Source organism: Colletotrichum tamarilloi (genome assembly GCF_030869305.1).
Source record: "Colletotrichum tamarilloi strain Tom-12 chromosome Unknown Scaffold_211.1, whole genome shotgun sequence".
In the NCBI taxonomy this organism is placed as follows: domain Eukaryota; kingdom Fungi; phylum Ascomycota; class Sordariomycetes; order Glomerellales; family Glomerellaceae; genus Colletotrichum; species Colletotrichum tamarilloi.
The window spans coordinates 4,589-28,521 of record NW_026849594.1 but is presented as its reverse complement, the minus strand read 5'-3'; the positions used below and the strand labels follow the sequence as shown (position 1 = coordinate 28,521).

The following is a 23,933-nucleotide window of genomic DNA, read 5'->3' as shown; positions in this document are numbered from 1 at the left end:
GACTGCAACGGGGAGACACATGATGAGGGAAGCACGAGAAGAGGAAAAAAGAAGCCCCTCCACGGGTGCCGTTGATGACTGATGCTCTTACCTTTTCTTCCCCTCAGCCTCTCACCTGACAAAGCTCGGGTCGCTCTTCCTCTTGCACCTCCCGTCGCTACACTGATTCACGCTCGGCTGGTTCACCGAGGGTTCCAAAATAAAACTAAGGCCCATCGACCTTTTACATCATCATCATCATCATCATCACCTTGCGCATCTATAGCTCCGACCGCAGCCTGTCTTTGCACACTGTCCAACTTGCGCGACCTTTCACACGCCCTCACTCCCGGCCTCTCACACACCTCGCTGGGCGAACAGCTGCCTCATCTGACACTTGTCCACCAAACCTCTGTCATCATCATCGCTCAAATCCAGTCAACCGGGCCAGTCTACTGTCCAGTACGGTAGTCAGCCCGTCTCTGCGTGCCACTTCCGAAGACCAGGACGGAGCAACGCACACTCCCCCCTCTGCACTCTAGTGTCCTCGCCCACCCCAGAAATTCCAAGTCTTTGACTTCTCCCAACTTGTCGCACGGTACGTGCCGCAAAGTAACTCTACCCTGTTCGCACACCAAACTACCCTACGAAGGAGGTACCTTGCCTACCTACAGCGACTACTGGCAGAACACGCCGTCATCGTCTACCATTCTTCTTCGCCTGGCCCTGTCAACCTGAACCCAACCAACACCCCTCCCCGGCTCCAAATCCATACCTATTTCCCTCTTTCTACCTTGCTTTGGTGCGGCCCCTAGCGCCGTCTGCCCTTTTTCGCCCTTCCCTTTCGCTTGGTCCCCCGGCCTCTTCTAACCAAGACAAACGTGCTGCTGCTGCTGCCCGTCTTCCCGCCCGATCTCCAGCTGCCTGCTCCTCCAACTTCCGTCATCCGAGTCCACGTTGCCCCTCCGCCAACATCACCAACGCTCGCCGCAGTCCACAAATTCCTCTTCCTCGCAACAATTTCTCCCTTTCAGCCGCTGATTCCCCCTTCCCCCATTCACAAAGAAACAACCTTGCACCCGCTTCTGTCGACTCCGACATTTCCTCACTTCTCTCTTCTCGTGATACAACAATCCATTCCAACTTTGCCCAGGATTCAAAGTACCGCATCGCCCACCGAGCATATTCCCACGACTCGTGCTTTGCCGTCTCCGCATTACCAATCACACTCAAACATCGAACGTCCCCTCAACACGGGGCAGGTCGACCGATTCAGCCGCCGATTACTGCGACGTGTGCTGCGTAAACCTAACTTTGCGAATAACCTCACATAACGTCGTCCTCCGTAGCGGCCCAATCTAGCATCATGTCGACGATACAGCAGCTTAAGAACTTTATCCGACACGGTATGATGTCCCCTCTCTTCCTTTGCCTCGTCGGCGCACTGGGTTCTTTCACGAATCGAGCTGTTTGCTCATGTCGTGCCCCGATTCTCCTTGGCGACTTGAACACTCTCGTTGGCTACCAATTTGCTGACGCTATATATGTGTAGGAAAGCAAGCTCGAGCGAACAACGATGAGCCGGCGGCCAAGCAGTCCCCGCCGCCTAAGGCGCATGTAGGCGTGTCAGAGCCTGCGTATGCCGCCGCACCACCTGCTCAGGCGATTCCCGAGGCGTACTCAGTTGCTGGCGATGGCCAGAACCGCGTCGCTCAGGCAAACCACGCAGCCGCCCACGCCGCCGAGCCGAACCAGTACAAGACGTCCAAGGCCGGCAAGAACATCGACAACACACACTTGGCCAAGCTTGTGGCCGAGGAGAACGAGAGCAGGAGTAAATTCCCGAGATATCCCGGCTTGGAGAGATGGGAATTGGTCGAAAAGATGGGCGACGGTGCCTTCAGCAACGTCTACCGCGCGCGCGATACTACTGGCGAGCACCCCGGCGAGTGTGCCATCAAGGTCGTTCGCAAGTATGAAATGAACAGTATGCAGGTGAGTTATTGCTTGGGTGGTTACGGCCGCGACCATGATTTTCTCGCTTTTTGTTCGCTGCGTTGTTGTTTTTGATTTGAGCCTTTTGGAGCATTCCCATACCAACCGAGGGTCGTGATTAGGGAAACAAGCATTTACATCCGGACTTCAAGAAGGTCCCCAAGGCTGCAGAGGTGCGAAAACTTTCTATATTTCATTTGTCTACTATTCGGGCCATTCTCACTTTTCGACACTTTCATGTTGTTCTACAGTCACTGTTATTTCGAGGATGGCCTTCCATTTGCTTGACGGACACGTTTGCTGACCTCAGCGTAGAGAGCAAACATCTTGAAAGAGGTCCAAATCATGCGACAGCTTGATCACCCGAACATCATCAAGTTGATTGATTTTTCCGAATCCCGGCAATATTACTACATCATTTTGGAGTTGGCGCCTGGTGGCGAGCTTTTCCACCAGATTGTTCGCCTCACGTACTTCAGCGAGGAACTTTCGAGGCACGTCATCGTGCAGGTTGCGCAGGCTTTGGAGTACTTGCACGAGGAGAGGGGCGTAGTTCATCGGTAAGTACGACACAGTTTGCTTGTCACCAGCCCACACCGATGAGATCGAGGCAGTGGGTGGTGGGAGCGCCGACTATGCATCTTTCCGTGACGTCATTCGGTCGTTCAGTTGACTAACTTGCAATGTCCCAGTGATATCAAGCCTGAAAACATCCTCTTCAGCCCGATCCCGGTCATTCCGTCCAAGAACCCCAAGCCTAAGCAGCCTGGCGATGAAGACAAGGTTGATGAGGGCGACTTCATCCCAGGCGTTGGTGCGGGTGGCATTGGCCAAATCAAGATCGCCGATTTTGGCCTGTCCAAGATCGTGTGGGATAACCAAACCATGACGCCCTGCGGCACTGTCGGATACACAGCTCCCGAAATTGTCAAGGATGAGCGCTACTCGAAGTCGGTCGACATGTGGGCATTGGGTTGTGTCCTCTACACGTTGCTTTGCGGTTTTCCTCCTTTCTACGACGAAAGCATCGAGGTGTTGACGGAGAAGGTTGCTAAGGGCCAGTACACTTTCTTGTCCCCTTGGTGGGATGATATTTCCAAATCTGCCCAAGACCTCATTTCCCACCTTCTCACCGTGGACCCTGAGAAGAGATACACCATCACTGAATTCCTCGCCCACCCTTGGATCAAGGGCTCTGGCCCAACGCCTCGTGACGAGAAGAAGACGCAGCCCGATATGCTGCGCGCATTCGATGCCAACAGAATCAACGATGGCGACCGTCGCTACGACTTCCGTTCCCCCGGTGCGGTCAACTTGCGTGAAGTGTTTGACGTCGGATACGCTGTTCACAGGCAAGAGGAAGAGGCCAAGCGCCGGAAGCAAGTTGGCACCAAGGGCGGTGTTCCCGCTCGCTTCCTCAACAACCTTAACGAGGAATCAGAGGATGAAGATGCGGAAATGGCCGAGAACAAGGAGGCTGAATACGTCCACAAGCCATCGCAGGCGACACAAGCACTCGAGCAGAGCATGCGTAATGCCCAGATTAAGGATCAGCAAGAGCATCGCGGACGCGAGCGTGAGCGTCAAGCGCCTGCAGCTAACGAGAAGGGTTACGGCCAACACTCGGCAACTGTCACGGCTGCAGCTCGCCAACAGGTTAGAGACCGCAACAGACAGAAGGGTGCCTTTGAGCTCAGCCTTGACGGCGCCACATTGTTGGGAAGACGAAACAAGCAACCTCTCGCGGCAAGAGCTGGCGGCGCATAGGAGCCCCGTACTCCAAGCTGCACTCCTCCCGGGAGTGAGGTCGAACTTGCGCGAAGCCCCAGCGCTACGAAGTAGACCTAGAAGGTGGCACTATGAACGGACCGTTGTGAAATTTCAGGCGTAAGGGTTACAGGGATGGCATATCTTGGTCGAGTGGCCGAGGACACTAGCGCAAATCATGATACGAACGTCGTGGATATCCAGGTTGTGTCTGTCAAAGTAGGGTTTTGTTTGTGATTTGTGTTTTCCGGGGAGGATTAGTTACGACACGTATCTCTATTATGCGGCATTATACATACATAGGCTCGGAGTTCATTGGCAACTGGGACCATAGTTTCTCATTGCGTAAACAATGAATGAGATTTGCAATTCAATTTTCATTTCAATTCTTTCAAAGATATTTCGTCCACTCGAGTGATGGTTTGGTAATGTGCTGTCTATGCGTCCAGGGAATTCGCGGCAACCACATGGTCGAGTTATCAGACAATTTGGGTTCGTTGGATGCTTTTCACAACCTTTCGTGGCATCAAAAATACCATCTTCGTCCTCGTTCTCGTATATTGCCCCCCATGGCCTACAACACAACCGACCCGAAGGTTGATGGCTTGGGCCCACTCGAACGGGCACACTATGTCTCCGATAATCATCAATCCCAAGTACTCAGTGTTCCCCAAAGGCCATCAGCGCAAGGTCAAACCATGGTGACCTATACCGGGACAGCAGCGTGGTCTCCCTCTGGGAAGGGGTGGACTCATGTCTAGCAGAGCAGGTACGGGTCGGGCGGGGCGGGCGGGGCGGCTGCTTTGTTCCTCGGGTTAGGTTGCTTCAGTATACCTGACAGATGCAGCTGTGGTCATGATAGGGAGGTACGTGACTGCACGGGCAAAAGTAAGTAGTACTTTCCCGTCTTGGCAGGTGGCATTCGGGGAATCATTGGGATGTTTTTCTGTGTTCCTGACGAAGAGGGCCGTTGCGGTCTGTGATGTTCTTTTCGATGCTTAAATCGTATGCTCGCTTGACTTCTTTTTCTCAGATCACTAGGGACTGGCCCCCGAGTTTCCAACTTCATCTCGTCCTCATCATACTGACTGCGACAGCTTCTTCTTCTTGTCGATGGAGTCTTTGCTTGGCGGTGAGCCACTCCTCGTGATTGTCCGACCCGGTTGTCGAATACTCTCTCCCTGGTATGATGGTGCTGTAAGGTTTCCCAAGTCGTCAAGGACTCAGATCTAGAGGATGTTCTGATGAGGGGCCAAGGAGGATGTCGGACCGAAAAATGAGCGAAGTATACCGTGTCGGAATTTTCTTCTAGTGTGCGTATAAGCTGATCCTGTCGCAGTTGTCTCCCCCATTGTAATTGTCGTCGTCGTCGTCGTCGTCGTCGGGGGTGCTGTGTTGTTCCCCACGATGTCTGTTGTCCGCAATTGTGATTTGGATCGGTCTCGCTCAGGGCAGCTTCGCAACTTCAACACCAGGTCGTCAAGTTCTAGAACCCGTCACCGCATCGGATCAGTAATCTCAAGCACCAGGCCCAAAGCAGATCTTGCAGTGTGCCCTTCTTCTAGCTCCAGAGACAAAAAAGGTGATGGCCGATGGCTAGGACGGCACAGGCGCCTTCGACTATACTCCATCGACCCAGGACCATTCACAGCGATGTTGAGCCGCCGAGACAGGATTCGCCAAGACGGCAGCCCTCACCCATGACCGAATCTTTGCGAAGAGGAGAGAAAAGGTCAGCGGGACGGCCCGCTCACCGGCGGGAGCGGAGCTCACCGCGTTTCTTGATGAGGAGGAGGGGTCGCTAGTGGGACCAGGGTCGGATCGGATCTAAGGGTCACAATCTCGGAGAGGCGCTTGCCTGCGGCCCCAGATGGCGCAATTATGGGGACCTTGGCGCGATGGCCGATGAATTGCGCAACGACAGCTCATCGAAGAGGCTCGGACTTTGACCGTATTCTTGGGATGACGAACAATTTGCGATCAAAATTGAGTCTTTGGCTTTCGGGAGAGCAATTTCGAGCCTGACGAACACCGTACTCAGAACTATCAAGAGTTCCACCTTGCAATGCCCTCGACCTTGCCTGGTTTCAAGTAATCGATTGAAGCTTAACGGGATCAAGGGGGGAAGGCCATATCGACAACAACCTTTCGAGACAGTTGTCTTCTCACGAATCTGACTTGACCACGCCATCTTAGTCTTCGAGGCCCAAGCCTACGACACGAGTTGAACAAACGTGTGGGCTTGCGATGTGGTGCCATGTCATTCAACAAAAACGTGTCGGTATCAACTCTTCTGCTTTGAGAGATCCTTTCGAAAACGGTCTTTCCTTTCGAACATTTCGCGTCGTCGTTCGCGTTTCTAAAGTGTGTTTGAGTTGGCAATTAGCTTTTGGTCCTCAATCCAATCAACGGCAACTCGTCTCGTTTGGCTCAAAAGAGTATTCTGTATCGGCTTTTTTTCTTTCGAATATACTTAACGATTGCAATCTGCAATGCCACGTCTTCCATTTCGAGCTATTAGCAGCAAAGAATCAGTTTGATCTGGTTGACTTGAGCGTATCAGAAAATCGGATTGTGCCAATTTCCATTCTTGTTGGAGTGCAAACGGCAAAATGCAACACAAAAAGCAGAACTGTGGCCAGACGGTGTCGACACAGTCACAACCCAAACTTGATACAGATACGGACAATAGACCTTTCAGCCAGACTGCCAGCTTCAAGGGACCTTCATTCGATATTTCGTCATTTGGTCAGACCATTCTGTCAAGTACAGAGATGTCAGAGACGTTGCCGACTGCAACTCGGTGTTGAGAACCTTGATGGCCTGCATTGATAAGGCCATTTTGGGAGTGTCTCAGGAACCCGGATGGCCAACCTTGATGGCCCAGCATCTCACACAAAATCAGTCTCCGCCATCGCCAATCCGCCAACCATCACCCGCGATGTTGCTGGAATTGAGCAAGATAGCCAGTGCATCCTCGAACTATGGACAGGCCAGGCGGCAGGCTACAGCATGTCGACGACTCGCAACGGATGCTGATGGACCGGGTGTTTTGATGAGCCAATTTTTCCCAGCCAGTTCGCACTACCCTTCCCACCGGGGGAATGCCGTTTCTCCCTTCCACCGCCATTCTGAGGCCCCTGAGATAGAGAGATGGTTGAAGGCATAAAAGGGGCCGCTCATCCTATCTTCCTCGCCTCGACCCCTTTCACTGTCATCTCTTCATTCGAGTGCCCGCAACACCGTCAAGTTGGCCGCTTTGAGGACCGAAGCAAATCGACCAAGATATGCGACAACAGCCAAGTTCAGACGGCTGAATGGAGAGAATGGGAAGACAGAGAAAACCCGCACACTGTATCGATCAGTCAGACTCTACTCCTCGCCTCTCCTGACGTCTCATGTTTACCTCTCGGGTCCCGGCTCAACTTCAGGCAGGACACGGCGCCTTTGAGAACCCCCACGGTAAGAAGCCACGGCCTCTCCTTTTTGTTCCTTCTCCTTGTCCATACCTCTCGCCTGTCTCGCTTCATTTCCCCTCTCACCGGTCTCTTGACTCTCTTCACCTCGAGCTCGGAGTAATTGGCCGATTGGGTAACCTGCTCCATCACGAGTTGCCCAGCGTCGCCGTCGGCCAATCTCGATGATTGGACAACCCACGCCTTTTAGCTAAGAGGTATTATCGCTCTTCTCTCTTTACGGAACGTCCGATAGGGATTTTACTGGGATTGTCTTCCCCTGGCAAGGTTCTTTTGAATCTCCTCTAAGCGGCGGAGCCGAGGTAGAGCTGAGGTTTAGGCAAAGGCCTATAGTCTCACTGGTGAGACTCCATCACTGAGTTGTCTTCGATGACTTGCTTTCCTGAGGCTTTTCACCATGCTTTGATGATGGATGGCGAGGTCATCTGGCGTTGGACAAGTCTGTCGTCTGTCGATTCTCTCGTCTTTTTCTGTCTGTTGTTTTCCGTCTTTCACTCGAGGCTGCCTAGTAAGCAGACGGATCCCACTTGGGTAGACAGCTAGTCCCAACTCTGGCCAATACGGGATGGCTGCGTCGCATCACCTGAAGACTTTGGTGCGGGATGGTACAAACTCTGTTTTGCGCGGGTGCCGCCGCCAAGCGCATCACAAGCAGATTTCCTTCTCTGTCGTCCTACATACATTGTCATGCATACACAGACGGATTCACACCAATACGCACCCAACCACGACGAGCAATGCCGCCGTCGCCTTTCCTCAGTCTGGTGCCGTGCCCCAGAGGCGTCCACTCTCATAGCTCTTCACTCCAAAGCAGCCTTTCTTCACACATCCGATAATCCACAATCCAGACCGGCTCTGCCCACCCTCCCACGCTGTTCCTAGCCCGAACGTTTGACCGAAGATGGGCGGGGCTACCCTCATCGGGCACTTCTCATCCACTCACCATTGACGATCCTTCCAAGCCCGCCTACAGCATCGCATTCACACGACCACGGCAGCCATGCACGCTCCATTCTGCCGCCCTGTTCGCCATATCGAACTGTCGTGCGTGGATGCCCAGCCTGCCACACTTGACCCAATCACAAGAGCCCGGCGCCCCGTCGTCGGGTGGGACCCCCAGCCTGAACGTGGCACCCTGCTCCGTGTTACCAGCCGACCACACGTCTCAAAGCTTGCACAGCTCTGCACCCGTAGATTCGGTCCCAGACCCCGCTCCTCAACGGTGCCAGTCCACCTTCTCCAAGCCGCAGGGAGCTACTATGGATCCAACCATGGGAATACCAGCCTGATGCGGTATCACACAACCGCCATGTCATCTCTCTGCCTCCAACAGAGCTTGCGCGGTATTCGCGGTCTACACTACGGAGCACTTATCCGATCCTCCAGGGATAGACATGTCCCTTCTCCGAGGACTCCCGCGCCTTCCACGTAATCGCGAATGAAATCGCGCTTCCTCGTCCGATAGCCGCCTGATGTCTGGCTGACTGATACGTGGGGGACATGCCTCCGAGATGGCTATATAAACCCAGACCAGCTCTGGTCGAAAAGGAGATTTCTTCTTCATCCGACTCATCAGCTTCAAACATAAGACTCACAACAAACAAACATTCAAGCCTTTTCGCTTCCACCACCAAACTATCAAAATGGCCCCCTGGTGAGTGAACCGCCTGCTCTGTCTTCCACGCACGGGAGATACAAAATTGCGCATGAGTCTCTTTCTGGATGATTGGGATTCTCTTTGAGTTTCGACCTATCCCACCGGAGGAGCTATGCCTTTGAGATCTCCAACGTCGAAGCTAACCTGATGTGAATAGCACCTGCTCCTCCTGCGGCTCCAGCTGCGCTGGCTCCTGCACTGCCTGCTCTTGCGGCTCTTGCTCCGTAAGCCACATCTCTATGACAGCAAATCTCAAGATACACAGGCGCTGACTTTCAATCTTCATAGCACTAAACAAAGCATGACTTCTCTGCTCCCATCAAATTTGACAACCCGGAAGCGGCTCGCTCGCCAATAGCCAATATCCAACCCGAGCTGTGTGCCCTCCATTCGACAACGCGGGTGGAAGGATTGTAAGATGTTGACTTAGGGGTGGATCTTTGACTGCTGGAACCCAGTTCCATTTGCCAACAATGATTGCCGAAACGGGGAATACTCTAGTCTGTGGAGAACGGCGGGTTTCTATGTTTACGCTCGACAATTCCGGCAGTTCTTGTTGGTAGTTGGAACTGGGACTCGAGATGGAGAATTCTTCTTTCATTCTTTTTTATCTCTCGTCTCGTGGTATGATAGTTTTGTTTTGAGATGGCAATACGAACTACGAGTGTTTTGATTCCCGGGAAATATCTTACCTCTTCTGCTGGTGACCCAATCATGCGGCCTATCTTGCTTGGGTAAAGTACATATTCTGCGAAAAATGAATAGCTTTGTATCCTTGTGAGTGATTTAAAGGCATCTGATTCTTCAGGTGGGGATCTTGCTTCCCTTGGAGAGGTTGCGGGCGGCCCGCCGAATGCCTACCTAAAGCGGGACATGCATGCATGGCTTCGAGCTGATTGACGCTATTTGCTGAGACTGGAGCTTTTCGGGTCTCCAAACTTGCCAAATCAGTGAGGGGAAGAAGGTTAGGCTTTCTCCAAAGGGGGCCAGCTCCAATGAAGATGGGAGCAAGGTCGGGATGACAGCAAGCTTCGTTCGGGAGAGCTGGAGAATGTTCCTTTCCCCTCCACTTCGCTGGCACCTCTGGTGGTTTGTCCCCCACTCGGCGTCGGGGTCGGGGTTCATGCGGGCATGTGTTGGATGGTTCGCAACGGAGGAGGAGGTGCGGGGGACGAGGCGTTGGTTCGTTGGTGTGTGTAAGATACATGTGCCTAATTTATCAATGTAGGGCGTTTCAAACTGTCAGCTGACTGATTTTGACTGATTGATGCGCTGGATGGATGCGGCTTGGCACATGAGAAGATGTGGTTGCGATAGGGAGGATAAGGTGCCTAGGCGGGATGAGCACGAAGGCATGCGGCGAGAAACGGTTGGCGGAGTTGCGGCTTGTGATTGGGGATGTGAGGTATTCGAACTTGACTGGGTGTGGTTTGGCGGCGATTTGGGGGCGATTTCGTTGGGGGGAGCTATCTGAGGCGCGGCGCGCGGCGCGTGGTTACTAGGTACTTACTAAGTAGTCGGTGCCGTGATCTGCTGGTAACGGGGTTTCGGGGTTTCTCTGTGTTGGCGTTGAAACAACGAGGGGGCTTGAAAATGATGTAAGGTCTATGGGAGTGTTGGTTACCTACCTCATCGCTTTGGATGATGTGGTTGATCTGTACGATATTGGCAATTGCTGTCTCTTTTCGGGGTGCACGTCAACGAAGAAAATATATGTTCATGGGTCGGTCCTTGAGGACCATTCAACCCTTCGTGGGGGTTAAAATTGCAGTGTACAATTGCTGTGTAAAGGTTGCTATGATTGCAGTGAAACGATTGGAGCGCCGATGTGGTTGTGGCACTGGGCTAAACGCTGCAACTACCCCCCCGTCAGCTTCGAAGATGATTCTGACGACGAAACTAAACATGATATTGAGATTCTATGCATTCACCTGTCTAACAAAGTACCTCGCAAAGGTCTGATCTAGGCACCACATACCAAAGTTCTATTATCGGCAATACTAAGTACAACGAGAGCCGAGTTAGTAACGGCAATATTAGTGAACCTTGATGGCTCGGTTGTGCGATCTTCTCTAGCCCCTGACAGCCGGGACCGTCACTCAGTTCTCTTTCTCGTCTCGAGCAGGAATGACAACTTTAGCCTGATGAATACTTTGCACTGCAGTCATCATTTTAGGGAGGTAGAAGTGTCTTTGTTTGCTACTTGCCTACGTACAAGCTGGCGAATATTCCATGTTAATGAACTGATTACTGGCAGAAACGTGATCTGCCCAGACGCCGATGCCCCCGGCCCCTCCTCGAGGACGCATCTCTTGAAGGGCTTTTATAGCTAAAGCAACGACAATCGACTCTAACATCACCCAGACAAACTCAAAAACGAGCCGCGAACATCCACTGAGTCTTTACCAATTGATTCCCCGAAAAGATAACCTACGATTCAACCACAAGCGCGTTACCCTCGACGAAAAACTTACGAACCCACCCGACATAGCACCAGCCAGCGAAGCCAAAGGTCTAAATCAACAAGACAAGATCACGAATCCGAACAAGAACTCTACATCAATTAAGCTTCAACTCTCACCGGGGAACTTCCCGCCTTTGAGCGGGGGTCTCGGTGAATTGTCAAATCTCCAGCGATCCACCCCGCTTAGAAAGCCCGCGACAAGGAATATGCCCGGATGCGGTCGGCCAGCTGGGCAGGCGGAGCAGCAGATAATCCCGGTGTTATGCGGGTGAAGTGCCGATAGGGCTAGGATGGGGCCCGACGCGGAGTTCAGAATCGTATGTTCATCTGATCCGACATCGCAAGTAGCAGTATGAGTTGGCATTGATGCAGTTGCTTGCGACATCGCAATCCCGGGTAGGATCGGTATCGCTCACTACAGAGCTCGATGCGAAGGGGAATCACGAACACATCCAAGATTTCAAGAGAAAGCGGCAGCTGTTTTAAGGATTCTAATAAGCCAAGCTCAGGCTCGACAAGTCTCCTTTCACCACGCACCAGATCACCAAGTCAAGGCAAGGCTGATTGGCGGACAGGATATGCATCTCCAACCAAATCCGTCGGAACCTGCAGCGCACACGGCAGAACGGAGGAAACACAGATGGCGACGTTCAATGAGAAGCGCCAAACGGATCAGCCAGCCCGGCGGTACGGCACGGCACGGCTCATGAGGTTGGAGGTTGCCTTGGCTCTTTCCGTTGTGGTTACATGGACTTGACACCTGCGTTGTGTCAGTGGTGCCACGGTGGGAAACGCATGAGCGCTTGGTGGGATGCCTTGCCGCGGACACTTGAAGCATGTCAGACGGTGGGTGTCGCACGGCGTCGTCCACTGTCGCCATGTATATTGTCTTTTGGAGGCGGCGTGGCGACATCAGGCTCCAAGAGTCCTTGGCAACTCGGTGGCAACTGATCCTCTAATGGCTGGTGATGTCCGCCAGAACTGCGGTTCGCGGACTGGCGGTATTGTGAATTGCGTGTGTTGATGTGGTGTCCTGCGTTGAGTGTTTGCACCATCATTTTTAGCCATCGTTCTCTGAGCAAGTTAGAAACTCCTCGTAGCTTGTGCAACAACTTGTGCAGACCACACCAGTCTTGTTCGAGTTTGTCTAAGTCCTATGTAGACGATTCCCCACAATTGTCAGGCTCATTGTCGTCGGGGTACTTTATTCTCCTTCTCTATTACGTGCAATTACGCGCAGAACATTGCGGAAGCGTCGTGCAGCTCGAGTCTCTATTCAGTAGCAGGAGAGGCGGCGTGGGCAATTGATGATCGTTGAAGAAGTTGCAATTTGACACCTTGCTCCTCACAATACCTGTACAAGTACATGCGGACTGCCACCGATGCCTTCAAGCAAGCGCCAAAATAGATCACTCTAATGGCTTTACACGGAAATTATCGGGAGTTATTCCCAGCGAGGAAGACTCCGCATCATTAATCAAAAGCCTTGGAGGCCCCCTTGACAGCTCGAGTCATTGCCGGTGGCTGCGACGGCGTCACCGAGATCACGGAGGTTCCAGCGGGGCTCTTTCGGCCGCGTTCCGGCTTATCGCCGACGAAGACCAGGCGGTTGGGTTGACCACGGGTTTATTCAGTGGAGCAAGGCGAAGATAACTAACATGTTCGTCCGATCGGGTTTCTGGGGGAGAACGGCATTGTCGACCGAAGAGGTTGTGTTAGACAATACATTGACCACCATCTCACTTGCTTCCAGGAGCGTTCAAACCTTCTTCACCGTAACGATTGCCTAAATAGGCAAGCAGACTTGATCGCTGTTAGGGCAACTATTTTGAAGGTCACGTACAATCATGTGTGGCCGAACCAAGGCCGGATGAGAGAGGAATTGAGTCCGTAACAATTACCAGTATCGCGGTAGCAACTGCTTCACGGTGAAATTGTAGCAGAAATACAATTGACTCGATAACATCGTACAGACGATGCTATTATTTAGAGTAGGCCGGTTCCTAGTGACCGATTGAGACTCGCTTCTATAATCATCGGCTCTCTTACACGAACAGAGTCCACCATACCAAGACCAGACACAAAATATGGTGCCACGATATTCGGCTTACGCCAGCCTCTTCCCCATCTTTTTACAGACATGCCTTGCGCAGGATACCAGCATTATTTCCGTCCCATATGAATCGACCTATCTTCTTCCTTCACCGTTTCACGGCAACTTGTTTCACAGCTTTGTTAATGGCACCAATACGTTGGATGCGTTAACTAACGAACTCCTTCAGTCTGCCACCAAATCACCGTTCATCTCATACGGTGACGAGCCCCTGGCACTTCTCGGCCAGAATCCAGCCATTGAGTTGATCGAGAAGCGTCCAGGCAACTTTGCGGGAGAAGCTGGCGTATGGATCAGCGATCGCAATGAACTCTGGTACACAACTTGGATCAATGATGGGCCTACCCACGTGGAAATCTTGGATTTGAATAACAACAGCATCAGAAACCTGACCTCTTCACAGTCGTTGAAAAACCCGAACGGAGGATTCTACCACCAAGGTCTCATGTACTTCACTTGCTTGCGAGACGACTCTCGAGACTGGTCTGGCGGCGTCGTATCTGTCAACCCAGAGACAGGCCACGTCGAAACTGCCCTCGACTCTTACTTTGGTCTCAAGTTTGATAACATTGACGATGTGGCCTAGGTCACGCAGCCGGGAACAAACAACTCGTACATGTTCATCACTGTCCTGCCCTTCGCCAAGGGCTCAACCACGACAGATCGCCTGCCTCAGGGTCTGTGGCGCTGGGACCCCCAGAAGAAGGTCTTGTTACCTGCCATCAGCAGGACTGAGTTCCCCGTCGCCAACGGCGTCCGACCATCGAGGGACCAAAAAACTCTTTGGGTGACCGACTTTGGCGGCGATGAGCGAAGTAGAATTTGGGGGCTACCGGCTCAAGTAGGAGCACCGGCAATCTACAAATACGATCTCAACGAAGACATGTGGCCTGTCAACAAGCGAACCTTTGGTGTCTCGAGAATGCAGGCTCCGGATGGCATCCGCATCGATGACAAGGGTAGAGTTTGGACGGGTGAGGGTGAAGGTGTTGTGGTCCGAAGTTCTCAAGGGAAGGTTATCGGTGTCTTTAATGGACAATTTTTCACGAGAGATTCTGTTAACACGGCGATTGTACAATTCGAGCTCGCCGGGGATGCTCTGGTAGTGTTGGGCTAGAATAAGTTATGGACTGTCAAGTTAGCTGAGACGGTTTACAGCGCTTAACAACCTGCATCAGCTTGTACTTTATGACAGACTACAAATTCCGAGGATAGCTTAAAGGTAAATCAATAAGACCTCAGTCACATGGGTTGCTGATTTGACATCTTTTGCTCAAGCTCTGAAACGTCACTGTTGGTAATTCAAATTACGGGTTTACCAAGATGATATATCCAGACATGCAAGAGTTTTGAACGTATCTTGGTGGTAATAATGACGGAAGAAGACATAACCTGTGTCGATGAGCTGCTTACCCTCCTCAAGGTTTATCGCCTTGGTGATGTATCGTGACATTCTGGGCATTTGAATTGCCATTACCCTGACCTGGCACGCACCATACTTACTTTGGCAAACTCGGACTCCAAGCAAGGAACTCTTGATCTATTTTGACTTTCCCTAGTCCACGAGCCTAAAGGTTTCTCAATATGTCTTCATATAACCTTATATTTAACCTTGTTCCTATCGAGTAGAAAATCTCGCAATTTTGGGCCAATTGCCACAAGGGCGCCATTTCATTGCCCACAAAGCTTCAATCCGAACGTAGCCATCCCATAGCACTTCAACCTTTGAATTAAGACGATAAATACAGAGACTATGGAACTACCCAAAATGATACCAGGACGGACACGGTAATTTCTCAGCGTGCTGTACTTCAGTATGTAACAACCCACGGGATGCGGTCATTCCCACCACAGCTAGAGACGCGCCTCCTGATACCGGTGGGATAACTCTAAAGTACGAGTTGCCTCTAGATACTGACTCGATCGATTCAAAACCGGGGACGCTTTAATTTGGGATAGATTGAAAATGTTACAAATTAATCGTTCATTCAGTCTGCGTGAGTTGATCGTGCTCGACTTGATCAAGCTATAAAGACACTCGTTAGAACCTGAGCTCAGCCAAGCCTTCAAGACTACCACCATTTTCACCAAGCCGACGCCGTCACAGTCCTTATCAATTGCATTCTTTACCACCGACCTTGCGTAAGTGAAACTACTAATCGTGACTTGTTGGTCGGCCTTTCACTAACGAGGTAGCACCCAGGATTCCAACCCACAATGCAGCTCACAGGCTTCACCGCGGCTGTCGTCGCTATCTTCTTCGCCACCAGTGCCAGTGCCACGTGCACTACATCCTGGGGTGGATCCCCTTGCTCAGGGACTCAGTTGGCGTGTTGTATGGATATCAGCTATGGCGTTATGGAGCAGAACAAAAAAGATGAGAATTGGAGATATGCTTGGACGCGAGCCAACTGCAATGACTGCAAGGCTTGAGCCTGAGGACGGGGCTTTAGATCGGGAAACTCATCTCTCTTATAAAATCAATAACCTAATTCCATCGAAAATCCATTAGACAAGAAGACTCATTAGTTGGGCTACGTCATGAGGTCTGTTAATGCATGATCCTTGATTCACGAAGAAACCAGATGCTATAGGTGATTGCCGAGGGAATCAATTTGTTCTTAAGCACTTTCAAAATTTCATACGCCGAACGCCCCTTGAGATCTCTAATAAGCTTACTGTGTCTTTGATCATTATGCTCTATCTTAAAGTATTGTGCGTACCTTCTGCAGAATCGACCTCGATCTCCTCGAGCTGAACTACAGAGGGTTAGCAACGGCACGCGCGGCAAACCCAGCCGGGGTACTGCTGGTAAGGGCCGGAAACCTCACAAACGAGAAACCTGGGCACGGAGAAAACTTTTGCCCACCGGCTTTCATTTTGTCTTCTGCCTGGCCAGTTGAAATGTCGTGAACATCCGTCACCGGGTCATAGAGCAAAGAGCTGGACGAAGCGAGGAAGTCGGAACGCCTGAATAATCTGACCACGAGCCGCCAAGCGCGAAGCGCCGAGCCTCACCAAGAAGCGCCCAGCACTGAGTGGTCCCAACATCACCCAACAATCCTCGTCAGCCAAGGACCTCCAAGAGAATCCAAGAGAACAGGGATCATATCGCAATGTCTGAGCCATAAAGTATTGACTTGGCCGACCCAAAGGTGGTCGTCACACCGGAATGCGTGCTCCGGGCTTCATCACCTTCCCAGCTGCGGCGCCCCCTTTCGTCTCCACTCAGCGGAGAATCTTGCTTCCTCCGCTTGGCGCCGAGGCCGCGCTGACACCAATATGACATCCGGACTCCTCCGCTGAGTATTGGCGGCGGAAAACCAACCTACTTGCTAAGTATTGCGTTCAATGATGGTCCTCGAAGGTGTTGTCAGCCCCGGACGCCGAGTCACTTTGTTAAGACACTAAGACTCTTGTCATACCTCGCCACTCTAGGCAGTCCACTGTTTCTTCTTGGGCGAGTTATGTATGTTACCTGGCTTCACGTCCTCCCGGCTCTTTCCGCAGCCATTAGCCCTCTCACCCGATAACTCTTACATGCATTCTTCTCTGGTCGCTCTGTTCCTATGACCGAAATACGTTCATTAGAAAAGTGTCATCGAAGTACTTTGGGGAATCGTCCATCAATCTCGATTAGCATACTTAGTCCATTTCAACTCGCTGGGTGGGGAAGTTAAGTCAGCGTCCTGGCATTACCAAAGTTGAGAGATCTATCAATTTCTCTAGAATCTACACCGTATCTGGCCTTGAGCCTGACACTTTACTACCAAGCATGTCTCACATTTTGCTATGCGCTTCATGTCTGAACGACGCTACTGAGGCTGTATTAGATCGTGTTCTTTGGCTGGCTAGGAGCCAAATCTTTAAGCGTCTAACCTGGGAGGAAGGACGCGTGAGTGTTACCTACGGATAGTCAATCCAGAAACAATCAAGCTGTCAGATACCTCCATGACAAGACTACTAGATTTGAGACATCCCCAGCCAAGTAGCAGATGATGACAAAACCCCTGAAAATCTAACGCTCTCCCCTGAAGATGAAGAGATACTGATCCGCAGGTGAAGTCTTCTATTTACGAGATTCACCAGCACTTGGCCCGTCACGCCTTCCCTGTGACCCCATTTGTGGCAGTACTTCGTAGAAGTATCAGCCGAAGCACGGATATCTCGCTGTCTTCACCTCGAGGACTTTGTACGCTCTAGCATTGAGAGCCGCTATAACCCCCTACCATGATCTACAGGGCGTACTTGGCTCTGAATCAAAAGTGTTTGTGATCAGAACCCATCCCCAAAAGAATTTGGCCGCCCAAGATCTGCAGCCAAGTCGCTCCCTTTTGGCTCGCAGCCAAGTGTGCCCCTGGCTGACATACCACTCTTAAATATCCGGACTCTCGGCGCTGCAGAAGAATTAGTTGCCCTTCCGCCGCTCACCAGACCACTCTTCATCAGCAGCGCTGAGCTACCGGGTGACTGTCATACCACACGGAATCGAGCAAGCGTCGTTGTCCATCATCATTCCAAGTTCTGGCCCTCTGACTTCATTTTTTGCGGGATTTCCTTCTGCTCGTTTAGACATTCGTTTTGGATTTCTTTATCATCCTCTCAAGGTCTCGTTAAAATATCTCTTCTTTCTTCTTTCCAAGCAACTCCATGCAAATATCGTATGAGCGTTAGCTAAAGAGATCATCCCTATCCTCAAAGCCCTTGCTGGCCAAGGCAACCTTTCTCGGCAAACGCACAACACACCTTCTGGGCACGTCACACAAATATCACTCGCACATTGAGAGTGAAGGCACCAGCGGGTACCCAAGATGCCTACCTTTGATCCCAGCGAATTAAATGTCGTTCTCGCTGTCTTTGGTGCGTGCTCCGGACCTTACATGTTTTGGCTATGACTAATCCGGTGTTCCCACCATATCCAGGCGCGTTCATCATTCTATTTGGTATCATATCCGTCAAGATCAAAAATGTGTGGTACTTAGGCGAGGCCTGTAAGATCAACCTCGAACGTTCTCCGCGCTGTAGTCACCGTAGATACGGAGCGTAATACTTAAGTTCCCAAGGACCATTCACTGACTTGTTGCTCTTGATCAGTGCCGGCCGTAGTGTTGGGCATATGCCTGGGCCCTATAGCTGCTAGGTTCATCGACAGCGAGAGGTGGGGGTCAGCTGTTGAGGGGCAGACCCAAGATATCACTCTTGTAAGTGCTTATAATGTGGCCTCATCACGATCCGGATTCCTTCAATGTGGAGCCTTGCGTTCAGGCACTGATGATTGGCTTGTGTCATAGGGGCTCACAAGAGTGATGATTGGCATTCAGCTGGTCATGGCTGGCTATCAACTCCCAGCAAAGTACCAAAAGACACAATGGAAGGAGATGGCAATCTTAATGTTACCCATTATGACACTGATGTGGTTAGCGACGACAGGCTGCATCCTGGCAACCATTCCCAAGTTGACATTTCTGGGTGCTGGGGTCATCGCTGCCTGCGTGACCTCGACGGATCCAGTCCTGTCACAAGCCGTTGCCAAGGGGCCTTTCGCCGATAAGTTCGTTCGGCGCTCTTTGCGTGAAATCATTTCTTCCGAGAGTGGCGCAAATGACGGCTTCGGCTTCCCCATATTGATGCTGACGACGTACCTCATCCGGCACGCGGAGGGATCTGAAGTGCACGCGGATGGTTTGACATTGCACGCAGTCAGTCGTACGCTTCTTCCGAGAGCCGGTGACGTCGCCCGCCAAGGCGGAGGCGTTGGTGTTGCTCTGCTGAATTGGCTGCTGGAGACATGGCTTTACTTTGTGCTCATGAGTATAGCCTACGGAATCATTATGGGAACTCTGATCAGGATTGCACTGAAGTATTCTGTCAGAAAGTAGGTTGATCGGTCAATGAGCACGAATTCGGTAGTTTCTAACAGAGACACAGAAAGTGGATCGATTCCGAAAGCTACGTCCTGGTGCCCACAGCGATTGGTGTAAGTCACGGACACTAAATGAACTACATAAAAGTTGACTGACAACTCATAGCTCTTCATGATGGGCACTTCAGGAGCCATCGGAACTGACGATTTGCTATCTTGCTTCGTCGCTGGCAGTGCGCTCAACTGGGACGGCGAGTACCTTGCAGAGGCACAGAAGCGGCACGACGAAGTCAACGCCAGCATCGACGTTCTTCTCAACTTTGGCGGCTTCATATATCTCGGGACCATCATCCCATGGAGTGACTTTAGCTCTGACATAACCGGAATCAGTCTCGGCCGACTCTTTGCCCTCGGCGCACTTGTTCTTGTATTCCGTCGCATCCCCGCCATGCTTCTCACGTACAAGCTCATGCCGAACACTATCATAGACTGGAAAGAAGCCTTATTTATGGGCTACTTTGGCCCTATTGGCGTTGGTGCTGCGTTCTATGTCGAGCATGCGCGTCACCTCTTCCCTAAACTTGCTGAGGCCGAGGGCGACAGTGAGGTAGTTGACATGCTTCGGGCTATTGGTCCCGTCGTGTATTGGCTTGCACTCTTCTCGATTATAGTCCACGGAATCTCTATCCCTATCCTCAATGTCATATATGGATTCATGGGCGTTCAACCAGTTCAGGATGATGCCGTGGCAATTCGACGCCGATCTGTTCGCGTCCCTCCTCCATCGAACGCGGTTGAGGGCGACAAGGAGACGTTCATTGCCTTCAACCGTTTCTCTCGGCCTAATTTGTCGCAGGAAACACTGCCGCATATGGGGGATGACGACTCATCTGTGGGAGATCAAAAGGCTTTTCACCCAGACCTCGAGTCCGGCCTCCAGGAAGCTAGGCAAAATGCAGGGTTATCACCACGGAGAAGCTTCAATCTCCCACGCCCGAATGCACCTCGCAGCTTCAGTCTACCCCGGACAAGTTTGAGTCAACTGAAATGGGATCAACCACATGTCACGCAGGGATAGACTGCTTTATCTTGCTGCCTTTGGGACATGCCAGTGTAGAGAATATCGGAGGCAAGAGGCTAAGCGATTCGCGTAGTACCAGATAAGATATGTGGTATTTAAATAGAAATTTCCACCGCCATCGAGAGTGTCTTGAGTGATGCTATACAAGCAACAAACCTACTTAAATACGTTTCGATAACACCTAGAGCATTTTAACCGGGGGCCAAGGTGATTGCCGTCGTGATTCATCTGGAAGACTGGAAAGGCCCGATGTACACATATGAACTGACAATGTTCTGGCCCTTAGTCGAACAGCAGACTGAAATTGTCAGAGACATTGCTCTTGATCATAGGGATACGAATCCCTGCGGCTCCAAACGCCGACATCTAGATGTAATTTAGCTGTGTTATCTCGTCCGGATGTAAGTGGACCATCGGGCCGAGCTGAACGAGTCGAGTATCCGCTGGCCGGCTGAGACCAGGACGACGACAATGATTTGGATGGATCACTTAGATGGTTTGCTCGAAGAATGACGTTCTTCGAGTCGAATGACTATGGAAAATTTCAGGATGAATGCATGTAACGTTCACACATCTGACCCAGACTCGTGATGCCTTGCATCCATCATCAGACCAACCCGCAGGTTACCATCAGACAGGCCGTTCTGTGCATACCTTACCGCTGCTTTTCCCTCATCAACCAGACGATAGACTTCATGGATAAATATTCCCACATCCAGAATAACAGAGATCAGCAAGTACAAGCCTTGAAATGCCGGACGTTGGGGTCGGATTACCAGGGCGTCATGCGGGCAGAAGACGTAATTGATGCGGGGAATCGACGCTACAGGGGACGATCCGGGGCTTTACCCCGCTGGACTTGGCGCATGTCATTCGTTGACAGTGGTTGCGACCCCCTGAGCTCAATCATCTGATGCAATGTTGGGTTTCACAGAAATAACACTCGTCGATGAGCTCTACTTCATACTTGGAAGATACCTGTTACCTTTGAAGCTCATATACCTTTCCTCTCTGGTGCTTTGATAGACGCCACAGACTCATCAGCTTGTCTTTGTCCACGCGCTTGTTCGTAAGAAGCCCTAGACATACTTCCAGAAGCGTCTGTTCGCGTGTACCGAAGCTCGCACTCCTCCCATCCGTCCCTTGATTGGATTTCTAGGCCTTAGCACCCATCCATCATGCGTGGCTTGGCAGTCTTCGCATCGTTAGCCGCAAGGCCAGTCCTCGGGCTCGAGACCACTCGGTTCTCGGCGGCCACCCTGCTGGCTGAATCTGACGCAGATATCCCGAGTGCCAGTGACTGGGCGGAGAGGGCGGAGAAGGAAGGTCGGAGCCTCTGCATACTCGAGCCGGACGCTAACGGCGGGGACGACGCGCCGGCACTGCTGAGCGCGCTCAACGACAAGTGCCGCACCAAGAGCATCATTGTGCTTGATGGACCAGTGTACAACATCAAGTCGCCGATGGTCACCACCAGCCTAGACGATGTTGTAATTGATCAGCGTGGCAGACTACTCTGGAGCAATGACACCACGTACTGGCTCTCGGTCTCGATGCCTGTGGGCTTCCAGAACCAGAGCACGGTATGGCACTTTGGAGGTGATGGCGTGGTTTGGGAAGGTCACGGAGTCGGAACGCTCGACGGCAATGGCCAGGTCTGGTATGACCTCAATGCCGGCGGATCCAACATGCCTCATCGGCCGATGAACATCAACTTTCGAGACTTCTCGAATTCGACTGTCAAAGGTCTCCGATTCGTGCAGAGCCAAATGTGGACGATGAACATCATGTACTCCAAGAATCTCGTGTTCGAGGACATATACGTGAACAGCACTTCGTCTTCGGAGAACAACTCTCTCAACACGGACGGCGCTGACACCATGTACTCGGACAATATCACCTTCCGCCGGTGGGTGGTTGTCAACGGCGACGACGCAATTGCTCTCAAGGCCAACTCCAGCAATATCTACATTTACGACAGCGAGTTCTTCGGCAGCACTGGCATAGCCATGGGATCCATCGGCCAGTTCATCGGGCAATTCGAGTATATCGAGAACTTCTTGGCGCGGAACGTGACTTTACACGACACCCTGCGGGGCTGCTACTTCAAGACGTGGACCGGCATTCAGATTGGGTATCCGCCCAATGGCGGCGGCGGCGGTACGGGATACGCGCGTAACATCGTGCTGGAAGACATTAAGCTCGACGGCACCCGCGGAGAACCACTTTTCATCACTCAATGTGAGTCCTTCTCCGGACACGCGGGTGAGTCCTGCGATACGTCGACGTTCAAGATTTCCGACGTCGTTTGGAAGAACTTTAGCGGAACGATGATGGACGACGTGCCTAGCTCGGGCTTCTTCCGGTGCAGCGCGGCTGCGGGCGGGTGCAACAATCTGACGGTAGAGAACTTTTCAGTAACGCCCGTCGGCCAAGATACTGTCTTGGATAAATGGCTCTGCAAAAACGTTGAAGGCGATGAAGGATTCGACTGTCAGGAAATTGAGGAGACCGCCGATGAGCTCTGAATATCATTTCAGTAGTCGGCGACTATAATGATCCGGCGTATCCGGGACCTTTGGCGGTATAATCATCAAACGTGGCACCCTCGGCGGCATAATGTCGCGGGGGCCATCACCGTTAGCGTTAAACTTGACCGTAATTTTCTAATCAGCGGCCGCTTAGTACGGTATGCTTTAATCTAAGTGGACACAGGCCGTTGCCAAGAGTTTTATCAGAAGGTTGTGGTGATCGCTTTAAAGGGCTAGGAAGTCCGCCGCGGGTCTCTACATGGCTGCCGCGTTCCTGGCAATGAGCCTCGGCCGAAGCCGGGGACTTTGAACTCCGTACGCCGATGTTTTGGTTCCAAATCTCCAACGGCCTCCAACGGCCCAATGGAGGATTGAATCTTCCCGCAAAACACTAAACAGTCCGACGTCCGATGTTCTCGTTCTTGTTCGGGCGCTGGTCTAGCCATGTCTGTGCAGTTCGCCTCCGACCTGCTGGGACTTGTTAGAACATTGGTCTGCAGTTATTCTCCTGAGGCTTCCTCGCAGATTGATCTAGCCTTCACCACGATGCGAGTCTCGAAGCAGTAATTGAAGTGCAGAGGTTGATTATCTAAACGCCCTAACACGCCGGGAATGGTGTTTCTCACATCAGCAGCTCCTTCACCGTCACCTATACTACGTGACGGTACAACAGCCGTCCCGGCACTGGCCTTGTCAGATGCTTGAACGTGGTGTGCTGTGCCAGCTAGCGCCAAGGGTGGCTGCGTATCAAGCTTCTGATCTTAGTTGCCGATCCTGCAGCTTATTCCCAGCGAGTCTTGTTCGTTTATTGACCCTGGTACAGTCGCAAGCTAGCCGTGTCAGAAGGGAGTGTTGACGGGCATGGCAGCTCGAGGCGAAAGCTAGATCATGATGGGCATTGATGGCAAAGCCTGCTTCTTTTAAGTGTTGGTAGCGGGGAGTTAGCGGGAGCGGAAGTTTTTCTCCTATTCTGGTTCTTCCTGAACGCTCGGACGCGTCTTTGAGCT

At 51.8% G+C, this 23,933-nt stretch overlaps 8 protein-coding genes across 8 annotated transcripts; all 8 read left to right on the top strand.

Annotated features, from left to right (window-relative positions):
* Nucleotides 1-1,345: 1,345 nt before the first annotated feature.
* Nucleotides 1,346-3,741, top strand: CTAM01_16298 (uncharacterized protein; the record flags this gene model as incomplete). Its single annotated transcript, XM_060532291.1, has 5 exons — nucleotides 1,346-1,385; nucleotides 1,532-1,974; nucleotides 2,097-2,147; nucleotides 2,290-2,534; nucleotides 2,667-3,741. The coding sequence occupies 5 exons, from the start codon at nucleotides 1,346-1,348 to the stop codon at nucleotides 3,739-3,741; spliced, it is 1,854 nt and encodes a 617-aa protein (XP_060373135.1).
* Nucleotides 3,742-6,353: 2,612 nt separating this feature from the next.
* On the top strand, nucleotides 6,354-6,780 carry CTAM01_16297 (uncharacterized protein; the record flags this gene model as incomplete). The annotated part of the gene is made up of 2 exons (XM_060532290.1): nucleotides 6,354-6,489; nucleotides 6,647-6,780. The coding sequence occupies 2 exons, from the start codon at nucleotides 6,354-6,356 to the stop codon at nucleotides 6,778-6,780; spliced, it is 270 nt and encodes an 89-aa protein (XP_060373134.1).
* Nucleotides 6,781-8,217: 1,437 nt separating this feature from the next.
* CTAM01_16296 (uncharacterized protein) lies at nucleotides 8,218-8,649 on the top strand (the record flags this gene model as incomplete). Its single annotated transcript, XM_060532289.1, has 1 exon — nucleotides 8,218-8,649. One exon carries the CDS (start codon nucleotides 8,218-8,220, stop codon nucleotides 8,647-8,649), a length of 432 nt encoding a protein of 143 aa, XP_060373133.1.
* A 4,776-nt stretch (nucleotides 8,650-13,425) lies between these two features.
* Nucleotides 13,426-14,037, top strand: CTAM01_16295 (uncharacterized protein; the record flags this gene model as incomplete). Its single annotated transcript, XM_060532288.1, has 1 exon — nucleotides 13,426-14,037. One exon carries the CDS (start codon nucleotides 13,426-13,428, stop codon nucleotides 14,035-14,037), a length of 612 nt encoding a protein of 203 aa, XP_060373132.1.
* A 30-nt stretch (nucleotides 14,038-14,067) lies between these two features.
* Nucleotides 14,068-14,568, top strand: CTAM01_16294 (D-lactonohydrolase; the record flags this gene model as incomplete). Its single annotated transcript, XM_060532287.1, has 1 exon — nucleotides 14,068-14,568. One exon carries the CDS (start codon nucleotides 14,068-14,070, stop codon nucleotides 14,566-14,568), a length of 501 nt encoding a protein of 166 aa, XP_060373131.1.
* A 1,100-nt stretch (nucleotides 14,569-15,668) lies between these two features.
* CTAM01_16293 (uncharacterized protein) lies at nucleotides 15,669-15,884 on the top strand (the record flags this gene model as incomplete). The annotated part of the gene is made up of 1 exon (XM_060532286.1): nucleotides 15,669-15,884. The coding sequence occupies one exon, from the start codon at nucleotides 15,669-15,671 to the stop codon at nucleotides 15,882-15,884; it is 216 nt and encodes a 71-aa protein (XP_060373130.1).
* Nucleotides 15,885-18,262: 2,378 nt separating this feature from the next.
* On the top strand, nucleotides 18,263-20,392 carry CTAM01_16292 (sodium/hydrogen exchanger family protein; the record flags this gene model as incomplete). The annotated part of the gene is made up of 6 exons (XM_060532285.1): nucleotides 18,263-18,311; nucleotides 18,374-18,442; nucleotides 18,546-18,652; nucleotides 18,743-19,326; nucleotides 19,380-19,428; nucleotides 19,481-20,392. The coding sequence occupies 6 exons, from the start codon at nucleotides 18,263-18,265 to the stop codon at nucleotides 20,390-20,392; spliced, it is 1,770 nt and encodes a 589-aa protein (XP_060373129.1).
* A 1,181-nt stretch (nucleotides 20,393-21,573) lies between these two features.
* CTAM01_16291 (glycosyl hydrolase family 28) lies at nucleotides 21,574-22,923 on the top strand (the record flags this gene model as incomplete). Its single annotated transcript, XM_060532284.1, has 1 exon — nucleotides 21,574-22,923. The coding sequence occupies one exon, from the start codon at nucleotides 21,574-21,576 to the stop codon at nucleotides 22,921-22,923; it is 1,350 nt and encodes a 449-aa protein (XP_060373128.1).
* Between the last annotated feature and the right edge of the window lie 1,010 nt (nucleotides 22,924-23,933).